The 12,472-nt window shown below is 41.8% G+C and overlaps 1 protein-coding gene across 2 annotated transcripts in view; it reads left to right on the top strand.

Moving 5' to 3' along the window:
* Positions 1 to 5,922: 5,922 nt before the first annotated feature.
* SPRED1 (sprouty related EVH1 domain containing 1) overlaps positions 5,923 to 12,472 on the top strand; it is a 126,278-nt gene continuing 119,728 nt past the window's right edge. Inside the window, exon 1 of one of the 2 annotated variants that reach the window (XM_033435835.2) lies at positions 5,923 to 6,298. Coding sequence is in view for 1 of the 2 variants with exons in the window: in XM_004274017.3 (XP_004274065.1) it covers positions 7,141 to 7,172 (32 nt within the window). In the remaining variant the exon portion in view is untranslated. Of the gene's footprint in view, positions 7,173 to 12,472 lie in introns of both variants that reach the window. The other variant, XM_004274017.3, reaches the window with a different exon arrangement.

The following is a 12,472-nucleotide window of genomic DNA, read 5'->3' as shown; positions in this document are numbered from 1 at the left end:
ATCCTTTAATACTTTGTATTAGTTTGGAAGAACATAGAAACCCTAGTGATGGAGAAACAGACTCATGCCAGAGGCAAGGAAACTATTTAGAAACATGGTTACCATTTAGTAATTCCACTGAGAGGCAGAGCTCATTAGCCAAGAGACTGGTTACACTAAAAAAAAAAAAAGCACAAAAAACCCAAAAATACCCCAAAACATTCATTAAACAAAGTACAGCATGAAGAAAGAGTCCCCTTTGATCTAGGTACACATTAACTACAGTTTTAAAACACAAAATACAAAATTTTAATAACATCTGCTAAGGGGTAATGTTAAGAGTAAGTTTAGAAATAGAAATGTGTACATATATTTTATGTACTGTTAGAACCTCAAATGTTGGCATGGCTGTCTCCTTTTGGCTTTCCAAGAATACAAATATCTGCTGAGAGCTTATTAGTGCAAGGGACAGAGTGTGTGAAATGCTGAACTGCAGCAGTGTTGAAGTCACAATAGGAAGCCGGAAGGGACTCCTGATTTCCATCACAGTGTCAGTCAACACAGCATCATTTTCATACATACATAAGGCCTTTGCATAATATTTGAAAAGCCTCCATTACTTGAAACCACTGCTAAAGAGAACAGCAAAAAATATGAAATGCAGCCTCTGCCTTCAAGCCACTTAAACATGAACTCAAAAAAGTTGATTAGGAAAAGAGAGAGAGAGAGAGAGAGAGGATTATCAATACAAGTATAAAACAGTGAAGGCAAAAAAAAAAAAAGAATTTGTTGAAGACAAATTCTGAGTACATAAGAAAGATAATCAGTATGGACCAAGTGGTCTGGAAAGAGGGAGAAAGCCTTGGAGTGCTACATGCCGTCTGTCAGTGACTCCATGAAAACAGGCTACCTTTGCTATGCTTGTGAACCCTGGTCTGACACACACATAGAACCCAGAACACATTTGTACCTTAATTTTCATGGCATCCTATACTGGCAACTAGCTGGCAATTGTGCTGTTGGTTCTTGCATGCTTTTGATAATTAATCATCTATAACAGGTTAAGTGGCTGTGGCTAATTCCTAAAGCTGAGGACAATAGTACTGAGAGCCACCTGTGAGCACCAGCAATTGTGACCAGCCTCTTTCCTAAGACCCACCTGAGAAAACACAACTGAGCAAATACAAGTGTCCCATGCCCTGCTGACCCCTGACATGGCCATAGAATCCTTCCTGACTAGTGCTCACTGGTAGCTATACCAGCTGAATGAAGTTGGAACTTGGGTGAAATTGTGATCTGTATCTTCTCACGTGGCTTATCAAGTCTTACTGGATCTACCTTCCCTAGCTAAACCAGCCCTTTGGCCTTGGCCAGTACCTACCTTAGTCTGAGATGTACTTTGGACTGCACTTTTTTGTGTTCTGCTGGCATGAGCTCTCAGGGATGTGTTCAGAGATGGGATGACACAAATAGTTGCAAGGAAAGAGGGAGAAGCCTGTGAAGGGCTAAGAAGGATCTAGTACCTAGCATGCTTCTGAAAAAGCAGATTTCTTGGTCCCATTGCTGATCTGCTGATCACAATCTCTGGAGTGGCGCCTAGGAATCTGCATTAAAGCAGTACTTGCAGTGTACTTAAAAAACCTTTTTATTATGGAAACTTTTAAATATATAAAATAGTACAGAATAAACAATCTTGTTTCATCTAAATCCCTACCTACTTCTCTCCACTCCTGACCCCACTGGATTATTTTGAAGCAAATCTTAGATATTATGTCATTCACTTGTAATATTTCAGTATGTATTTCTGAAAGATAAGGACTTTCACAACACCACAACACCAATTTTTTATAATCATCAATTTCCACTTAGTGTACGTTTCTCCAATTATCTCAAATTTTATTTTTTTTAAGATAGATTTTTTCTTTTTTTTTTTTAATTGTTTTAATTTTTTTTTAATTGTTTTACAATGTGTTAGTTTCTACTGTACAGCAAAGTGAAGTAGAGTTTCCTGTGCTATACAGCAGGTTCTTATTAGTTATCTATTTTATACATATTAGTGTATATATGTCGATCCCAATCTCCCAATTCATCCCACCTCCTCCCACCCTGCTTTCCCCCCGTGGTGTCCATATGTTTTTTCTCTACATCTGTGTCTCTATTTCTGCCTTGCAAACCGGTTCATCTGTACCAATTTTCTAAATTCCACATATTTGTGTTAATATATGATATTTGTTTTTCTTTCTTTTTATTTTTCTCTTTTCTTTTCACTTCACTCTATATAACTGTCTCTAGGTCCATCCATGTCTCTACAAATGACCCAATTTTGTTCCTTTTTATGGCTGAGAAATATTCCATTGTATATATGTACCACATCTTCTTTATCCATTCGTCTGTCAACGGGCATTTAGGTTGCTTCCATGACCTGGCTATTGTAAATAGTGCTGCAATGAACATTGGGGTGCATGCATCTTTTTGAATTATGGTTTTCTTTGGGTATATGCCCAGTAGTGGGATTGCTGGGTCATATGGTAATTCTATTTTTAGTTTTTTAAGGAACCTCCATACTGTTCTTCATAGTAGCTGTACCAATTTACATTCCCACCAACAATGCAAGAGGGTTCCCTTTTCTCCACACCCTCTCCAGCATTTATTTGTAGATTTTCTGATGATGCCCATTCTAACCAGTGTGACATGATACCTCATTGTAGTTTTGCTTTGCATTTCTCTAATAACTAGTGATGTTGAGCACCTTTTCATGTCCCTTTTGGCCATATGTATGTCTTCTTTGGAGAAATGTCTATTTAGGTCTTCTGCCCATTTTTTGATGGGGTTGTTTCTTTTTTTGATATTGAGCTGCATGAACTGTTTATATATTTTGGAGATTAATCCTTTGTCCATTGATTTGTGTGCAAATATTTTCTCCCATTCTGAGGGTTGCCTTTTCTTCTTGTTTATAGTTTCCTTTGCTGTGCAAAAGCTTTTAAGTTTCATTAGGTCCCATTTATTTATTTTTGTTTTTATTTCCATTACCCTAGGAGGTGGGTCAAAAAAGATCTTGCGGTGATTTATGTCAAAGAGTGTTCTTCCTATGTTTTCCTCTAAGAGTTTTATAGTGTCCAGTCTTACATTTAGGTCTTTAATCCATTTTGAGTTTATTTTTGTGTATGGTGTTAGGGAGTATTCTAATTTCATTCTTTTACATGTAGCTGTCCTGTTTTCCCAGCACCACTTACTGAAGAGACTGTCTTTTCTCCATTGTATATCCTTGCCTCCTTTGTCATAGATTAGTTGACCATAGGTGCGTGGGTTTATCTCTGAGCTTTCTATCCTGTTCCATTGATCTATATTTCTGTTTTTGTGTCAGTACCATATTGTCTTGATTACTATAGCTTTGTAGTATAGTCTGATGTCAGGGAGTCTGATTCCTCCTCAAATTTTAAAATACTTGTTTAACTCAGGATCCAAATAAGGCATAACACACATTGCATTGTTGTTATGTCTCTTGTACCTCTTAAGGTCCAGACACTGGGATAGACCAGGGCAGCTGCTGATAGAAAGTCAGACTAGAAGACCCCTGGGCTCTGAGCTTCATTGTAGGACCATTTCTGATGGTTTCAGGGTAGAAGACTAAGAGCTCTGGCCATTCAAAGACAATTTTTCTTTTAAAGTTGCTAAGATCTTCAACAACTGGGTGAGAGGAGAGAGCTACAAATTCACCCTTTAAAGAAGGGCACAAAATTGTCCTGAGAATGGCCTGGGGAACACCAAAGGCAGTGAATGGATGATGACTGTGTCTTGGTCATGGGACTGGGAGTGATTTGGAAAGCATCAATTCGAGCTGTTGATCATACCTTGTCCCTTTAGGTAAGCAATATGTGTACAAGTAGCCAGCACAGTGCCTTGCACACGACAGCCAAGATGGTTTTCATATCTTCTCTCAAAATTTGTAATTGATACTTTTCCTGATGCACTTGAACCTCAAACAGATATGAATTTTCTTCAAAAGAAAAGGAGGCCTTTGCAAGTGACCCAACTTTCCTTGTACTTACTTACCCATAATAACTCTGAGAGCTATGATTTATTGATGGCTTACTAGGGACCAGGCCATGTGTCTAGCAAAAGTGGTACATGGAAGAAAACTGATGGTTATTTGTTGAATGGATGAACAAGGCTACTGAATGCTTTACATTGAACCTTCAGAGCAACTGCCACCACCTTGTCATGGAGTTTATTATTATCTCCGTTTTACCAAATCATGGTAAGAGTGACACATTGAGCTCCTAGTCTGTTCTAAGTGCTTTCTGTATATCATCACCTCATTAATCAGTACAGCATTTCTAGGAGTTAGGTACTATTATCCCCATTTACACAGGCACAGAGTTTAAGTAACTTGCCTGGAACACAAATTGTCTAGAACACAAATTACAACTGATGGAACTTGATTCAAATCTGAGCAGGCAAAGTGGTGAGTACTGGAAGGAGAGCAGGGTAGTACCAACACTCCCAGTTACAAGTTCTTTGCAGGAACAAGACCAAAAACGCAGGTTCAGAGGTAACCTCTGACTATGGAGGAGCCCCTTACCTCTTCCTTTCACCAACACTGCCCCTTCCTTGCTCTCAAAAAGGATAATTCTGCTTCGAGGCAGGAAGCAAGAGTTACATAAAGAAACCTCGCAAATCAACAGTACGGATTTTTGGGCAGACTGACTAAACTCCTTCATTTATTCCTCAAACATTTATTAAACACCTACTATGTCCAAAACACTGTTAACAAGCTAGTGTAGAGCTCCCGAGAACAGTAATCCTGAAACTTTCTGGAGATGGCAAAAGAGGAGTGCTGGCTCGTTCGGGAGTTCTCCCACTTTCTTCTTCCTCAGGAATTGTTCTACCCCTCAAGGTGGCAGGAGCAGGAACCCTCATTCTCAGGTCTCACAAACCTGAGAATGAAGAGAAAGCACTGCACACAGAGCTAGACTGATATCTCGGGAGATGCGTCAGAAACCTGTGACTCAGTCCGCCAGGCCTGATGATGTATAGGCTGGCTTTCTAGGTAGAGAAGAGATAATAGCATTTGCAGAGACAGGAGCTGAGTCTTCTGGTCCCGCAGACCCTAGACTCCGGCCCGCAACCCCAGCAGGTTTCTGTACAAAAACCTTTTGAACTGAATGCATACATTGTCCTCTAACAATGCAAACGCTGCAGCTGCCTATTGAATAATCGTCCCGCCTCCGTTTAGAGCAGTTCGTGCGTGCCACAGAGGCATCTTCTGCGCTATAGTTATGCAACCTCACTCGCAGCGGGAGTTATTTCCTGTGCTTCTGGCTGCGCCAGATTCATGTAACACGCCTACCCAGGGCTCAATGGAAGTCGTTCTCCATTAACAACCAGTCTAGCTTTCAGAGATGAATGCCCCGCACAGCATACCCCTTGCGCGGTAAGAATCCAAGGTATTAAAACTCTTTCTCGCTGTCCAACACACACACGCACACACACACACACACACACACACACGCACTCTCTCTTCCCCCCCCCCGTGTGCACGCAGCTAGGAGACTGCAGCAGTGCAACCAGAGGGACAGCAGGCGGAGCTCTCTTTGTACAGTCCCTCTCTCCAACCCCCACCAACTAAAGATGAACTCATGCCAATTCCATTCTTTGCAAGGAAAACACACACACACACACACACACACACACACACACACACACAGAACACAGCAGCCTCCAGTTTCCTCCTGGAGCACACTGTCATTCTAGCCTCTCCGTTCAAACAACCCGGATATTCCAAAGCGAGTAACGGGGAGCATCGCGCCGCAACAATGCAACCTTCCGAGCTGCTCCCCGTGCAGCTCCCACCCCCGCCCCCTTTCGCGGCGTGCCAAGAGTTTGGAGCGCGCGCACGCACATGAGCGCCGTGCCTGCGTATCCCTCCGCCTCCCTCCTCCTCTCCCCGCTCGGAGGCTCGACAACGATTTGGGAAATGAAGGGAGGAGGGAACTACTTTCCTGAAACTTGCTATGCTGCACACGACTTCGAGTTGCAGTGATTCGCCCGGAGGCCGAAGCTTTTAGTCCTCCTACCCACACGCCCTCTCAGTCCGGGCACCCCGCTCGGCAAGCCCAGTCCGTACCCGCTCTGGCCTTCCGGGAAGCCGGCGTCCCGGAGAAATCACCAGGGACTACTTCGCCTCCTTCTCCCGCGGGCGCCCCCCGGTTCGGGCAGCGGCGGCGGCGGCGGAAGGAGCGGGCGGCGTGAGCGCTTCCGCCGCCCCCCTAGCGGCTCCCCTCTGGCGAGCGTGAGGAGCTGGCCCGCCGAGCTGCTGGTGGGCACTGGCTGGTGGGGGGCTCGCGGTCGCTCTCCTCGCTCTCCCGCCTCTTCTCGGGACCCTGCCCCTCGGGCGCGCCGCTCTTCTCCGGCCCGGGTGCGGACGATTGGTTCGCTCGCCCCTGCCTCACACGCGCCCCGCCGCCCCCTCCTCCCCCCTCTGGAGTCGTTCGGGCCGGAGCGTGTCTGGAGGAATCCGCCGCCGTGAGGCCCCTCGCCTGCTTCTGCTAGTCCCGAAGGACCGGCCCGGTCGCCGCCGGGGGCTGAGCGGGCAGCCGGCGGCGAGGCGGGAGATGGTGGGGTGGGCTCCGGCAGGACCGCGCCGCCGCCGCCCGGAGCCTGGGCTCGGCACCCCCCCGCCGGCCCCCACCGAGCGGAGCCCTGCTTCCTCCTCGCCGCATCCCTGAGGGAAGCGCCGCCTCTGCTCCTGGGTTCTCCGCCCGCCCGCCCGCCTGCTCGCTCCTTCCTGGCCGGACCCCGCCGCGCTCCACCCCAGTGGCCGGAGGAGCCGCTCTCCAGTCTGCCTTCACAACCCCCTTCCTTTTTTCCTTCGCTCCCAATCCTCCCCGGCCTCATCGGATCTCTTGGTTGGGCGCTGAGGCGGGGGAAGAGGCTGGGGTCGCCACGGCGGAGGTTGTCACCGCCACCCCCCTGCGGGGGTGGCCGGGGTTCCCGGCTGGGGGGGCACCGTTCCGGGTGAGGCATCCACCATGGTGAGGCCCCTGAGCCGCTGCCCCCGCGCCCCCCCGGCCGCCGCTGCCTCCTGCCCCTCGGTGCTGCTGCTGCTCCTCCGCCTGCTGTTGCTCCTCCATCTCCAGATCGGATCACGGTGAGGGAAAGATGAGCGAGGAGACGGCGACTTCTGACAACGAGTAAGCACCTCACAGATCTAGATTACTTCCCCCCCACCCCCCATTCTTCCTCGGCACCTCCCCAGACCCCCTCGGAGACTTGGGTGTTTGCAATCCTGGAGAGTTGAGTGCATTCTGTTCTGGAGGAAACATTTGATTTCCTTAGCCATTTTATTTAATGGCAGCAACCCCCGACCCCCACCCCCACCCCCAGTATTTAGTTGCTTTTTTCTGGGAGAAGGTATTGAATGTTGGGCTGGAGTTGGGCTGGAATGGCAATTGTATGTCCATGAGATGGAATAATGTAGATGGATGGAGTCGGGGTAGAAATAACCCCAGTGCCTGGAAGACCTCTGACCTGTCCTTTTTCACGTTAGCACACCAGTCAACATACCTTGAATATCCGTCCATACTCCTTTATAGCTATTTCACTTGGAAACTAATATGTGGGAGCACCTCTTGCAGCAAACTGCTCTTGAATCTTAATTCGATGAGTCAGTGACTCTTAAATACCGATTAAGCCTTCCCCCTCCACCCCGCCCTTTTTAAACTTATGACCTGTAAGATTCTTGTAAAAAATGGGGCCAGGGAAACATTTTTATAATTTAATAGCATTAAGGACACCTGGAGTGTGGGAGATGTTGAACTATTCTATTTTGCCTTTGCGAATACTGGATTTGTCTTTATTAGCATAAAAGAATTTTATAGGCTAATTTTTATCTTTCAGCTATATTGAAACACACCGTTTACGTTGATTTAACACTGTTTACATTGCTGAACATGTTGATGACTTCATTCATTAACTTGTAGAGCGTCCCGGCTTAAGTTTTTGTTTATTTGGGCTGTCCTTATGTTTTCCAAACGAAATACTTTGCCTTTTAAATATTTTGCTTTAACATAACAGCTGACTGGAGGAATAATGGTGCGGCAACAGTTTCCTATTGAGACGGGGTTTAATTCCATGCGAATATTTGTGTCCGTTTTCTTGTAATTAAATTCAAGTTTTATCTTCGGAGGGTTGGAAATGGTTAAGTGAGTTAGGACTAGTCCTAGGACGCATTCCTTTAAGTAAAGTGCATTCCTCGGATCAGACCTTTCTGAGAAAACTTTAAAGTCCAAGGCCTAGGCTTGTTTAACATAAAATAGCTTGAGAAATGCCAAGCAGCGTCCCCCCACCCCTCAACACACTCTTCTGATGAGCGGGGGTGGGAGAAGGTGGATTGCTGCAGTGTCAGTGCAGTCTAGAAGCAGAAGTGGCCGCCATGTTCTCTCTCTTTTTGTGAATCGCCCTCATTTGCATAGCACACTCTTCATTCATAAAAAAATAATTAAACATCCATCACCTTGGACATCTTGAAAGGATTTCCCAAGGAAAAAATTCGAAGCTCAACTGTCTGTCTTCATGTAGATTTTTGAGTTCAGAAAGTAAGGAGAATTCGAAGTTATAGGTTAAATTCAAAAATAGACGCCCACACAAACAACTACCCCTGTTCTCAGAATGTTGACACAGTTATGTGGGAAATATCAGTTCGGGGAGGTGCTGGGATCACGTGATCGCCTCCATTCATAAAATACCTGGCTGTCCATTCACAGTGCAGTACACTGTCTCACTGCCTTCCGCAGATTAGACCTACTTTGAGAGAGATCAAGAAGTATCTCAGCGCTTAGTTAGGAGAAAAACTGCTAAAAATCCGAACAGAATGACGATAATTTTTGCTGCCGTCTTCTTTTAAGAAAGTAGCCTGGATTAAAATGTCAAGTTCTATTTTGGAGATGGGAGAGGACTAATTACTATATTTAAAGTAAAATATTGAATACCTCCTTTTTGGGTGCAGCTAATTAGAAACGCTAATATGGGAATGTGAATTGACACACCTGTGAAATACAGTTTTTAAGTGAGCTCTTTTTCAAATACTTGTCATGGACAAATTGAGAGTACAGGTTTTTCGGTGTAGTGATTATCAGTGGATGATACCACTTTTACACTAAAAATGAATAAATATTCCCGGTGGTTTAAGTCCAAAGATTTTGATATTTGAAACACCTAAGGGCAATATTTACTGGTAGGATTGCCTTTTAAAAAAAAATTTTTTTTTAATGTATTTAGTATGGGACAGTTTGGAAATTATCTCACTCACCCAGACTTTTAGAATTCTGTTTTCACAGATTTATCCTGGTTTATTAGTAAATTTTTCCCTACTAGGGGCTTTGTTATGTTAATTTTGGTAGGTCAAGAATAATATGTTTTAGCGTATAATTTTTTGCCATGAGATGTTAACTCTTCATGGGGACAAACTCTTGGAGGTGTTACTTTAAAATTTTTTTTATTTTAGAAAGTGATGTGTTCATCTGATAATCAGTTTTATTACAGCCCGCATTGTTTGTGTAATAGCTAAATCACAAAGAGTGAACTTCTTCGGAATGTAGACTTTATCCCGATAACTTACATATTTCGTCTTTCATATATATAGTAATGTTTTGAAATGGCAATTTATTATATACAATCATACATATTATGAAGAAACAAGAGAGGTATTATTGTAGATGCCCTTAAAGCCTTAGCATAGTTTAAAACTGCCCTGTAATATGGATTTTATTTGGGCCTTATGTTTATTTTTTCCTTTTGCTTTTCTCTCTTTTTTTAAATCCACAATCAAAAGGTATTTACTTAAAGTAGAGACTGTTCTTAACACTCGAATGTTTTTCCACCTGATTTCGACCTTTAAAAAGAGTGAAAATCACCAATATCTTGGCAAACTATTAACCTTTTCTAGATAGCCATTGTGGTAAAATCCAGTAAGGCCTCTAGAGGCCTCATTGTGAAATCCTCTAGTACATGCTTATTTGAAATTAGAGTTCTGTGTAGAGAGAGAAATAGTTCTCAGAGGTTGACTGTGGGTATATAATTAATCAAGAATTACTGAAGGATCATATTATAAGTCTATAACACTTTGTCTTATGCAGTGCCAAACTTGGGGAAGGGTTGGTAAAAGTCTGCTTTTCTTCTCTGACCTTCAGTAGGAACTGGAACTGCATTAAAAGTGCCATTAAAAAAAAAAAAATTCCTCCATGCAAGAGTAATAGTTCATTTCAAATAATGTACAAAATGGTCTTTAAAGTAAGTAATTATTTATTAAACAAATATTTATTTATTTAATAAGTCTGAACATTTGACATATAATCAAACTTTACCTTTTCTGTGATGTTGATGATGAATCATATTCATTTATTGGATTTTTACTATGTGCCAAGAATAAAAATATGTGATAAATGCTTTACACATGTATTATGTAATTTATGTATATACATGTAGCTTCAACAGAGTAGAATTGCATAGTAGGTACTATCATACCTTAATATATTGTGAACATTTTCCTGTGTCATTAAATATTTCCTAAAACATAATTTTTAATGCCTACATTATATTCACTGTATAACATATATTAGTTTTAATCAGTCTACTATGTCTCTTGTTTCTGAACAATGCTGCATTTGATCCTGAGTTCTGTCTTCATCCAAATTTATTACTTTTTCCTTGAAATAGTCTAGGAGTGGAGTAAAAGATGCAAATTTTAAGTTGTTTTATTTTTTCTGCTAAATTGCCCTCTAGAAAAGAAACAGTGTGTGAGAGTGCTTATGCCTTGAAATGTCTGTCCAGTTCTCTTTGAAAAAAATTTTGCCAATTTTGAAGGTGGAAGTGAGATCATGTTCCTACTTTTAAGGATGGATAATAAAATAAAATTGAGTTTTCAAAAAACTTGTTAGGTTGTTTTGGGGCAATTGGACTGTTTTTAAATATAAGCACAATTAAAATGATCATACAAAAGGCATCTGCAGATAATTTAACTCTTACCAACTTTTATGCAGTATGGTATAATATAAAGAACATTGGGCTTGGAATTGGGAGATGCATTTCTGTCCTCACCGTCACTAATTTATTCTGTGATTCTGGGCAAGTGACAGCCTTTGTGGCCCTCAGTTTGCTCACTTGTAAATCAAGGAATTTGAACTAAGCATCATTATGGGCCCTTCTTGTGCTAAATTACCCTAAAGTAATACAGTGATAGACACAATGCAAGTCACTAGACTTGTAACATACATATTTGTTAATTGGTCAATTTTATTAGATTGTTGATTTTGACATATTTAAGCAAATGAAAGACTTCCAGTAGAGATCTTGTAGTATTATGAAGTAGAAGCATGAATTTTGAAGAAACAAGATAAATTTGGAAACAGTTGGTGCATTCATAATCTTTTAAGACTTTCTCATTTTGAGCTTAATTTAATAGCCATGTGTCTTTGATAATATATATACATCACAGATGGAGAACTTTGTAGTGCTCTTTTTTTTTTTCTTTTAAATAAATATGGTCTCTGGATGAATAAGTAAACAAAAGGCTATTGGGCTTAAACATCAATTTGAGTGGTTCTGAGAGGAATATATTAACAAGATACCAGCCCTCATGCTTTACTTACTGGCCTAGAAGTGTCAAAAGTAAATCTTCTCATTTGGTTATTCATACAAATTATGTTAATCTAATACTAAAGGATAATTTCACATTTATTCAGTGCAACAAATTAACTCAGACAATGAATTTTTTCATTCTTTAACATTTAAGTTGAATTTGCTGTTTATCTCAAGTTGTGTGTCATAGCTGCATCTCATTTTAGAGTCCAGTACCAAAGTTACTACAAATCCCCAAGATGTTGTTTTTGTGGCACTCAGAATGGTTTGAAATGGAAAACAGACAAACTTATTGGTGTATTTTTGTTTAAACATAGTTCATTATTTTTGCTAAAGCATAGTTTATTAGTAATGGATCTCAGACTGAGGTGTTAAATTGATTTAGACATAAGAGTCTTAGAATTCAGAGTGTTTTTACTAATCTCTAACTGAAACTTGTTTACTTTCATAATTGAAGAAAATACCAGCAAAGCATAGCAGCATCAGAGGTACTTGTGACAGCAACTGTATTAGTTTCCTAGGGCTGCTGTAACAAAGTACCACGTGTGTGTCATGCCCATCTTCTCATAAGGACACTGCTGGATTAGGAGCACACTCAACTCCAGTATGACCTTCTCTTAACTAATTACATCTGCAGTGACCCTCTTCCAAATAAGGTCACATTCTGTGGTACTGGGGGTTAGGACCCAACATCTTTTTTGGAGAGATTCAATTCAACCCATAACACCAATAGAAATCAGATTTTTTTCTTTCTTACAGTACAATTGCTGTTCAGTTGTTACAGATATCTTGAAATAGCACTTACGGTCATCACTAGTTTGAAATTATTATAGTTATTAAGCCATTGCTAGAGCTT

The sequence above is a fragment of the Orcinus orca genome, chromosome 2, assembly GCF_937001465.1.
Source record: "Orcinus orca chromosome 2, mOrcOrc1.1, whole genome shotgun sequence".
NCBI lineage: Eukaryota > Metazoa > Chordata > Mammalia > Artiodactyla > Delphinidae > Orcinus > Orcinus orca.
Note: the sequence above shows the minus strand (reverse complement) of the source record. Positions and strands in the feature narration are given on the sequence as shown.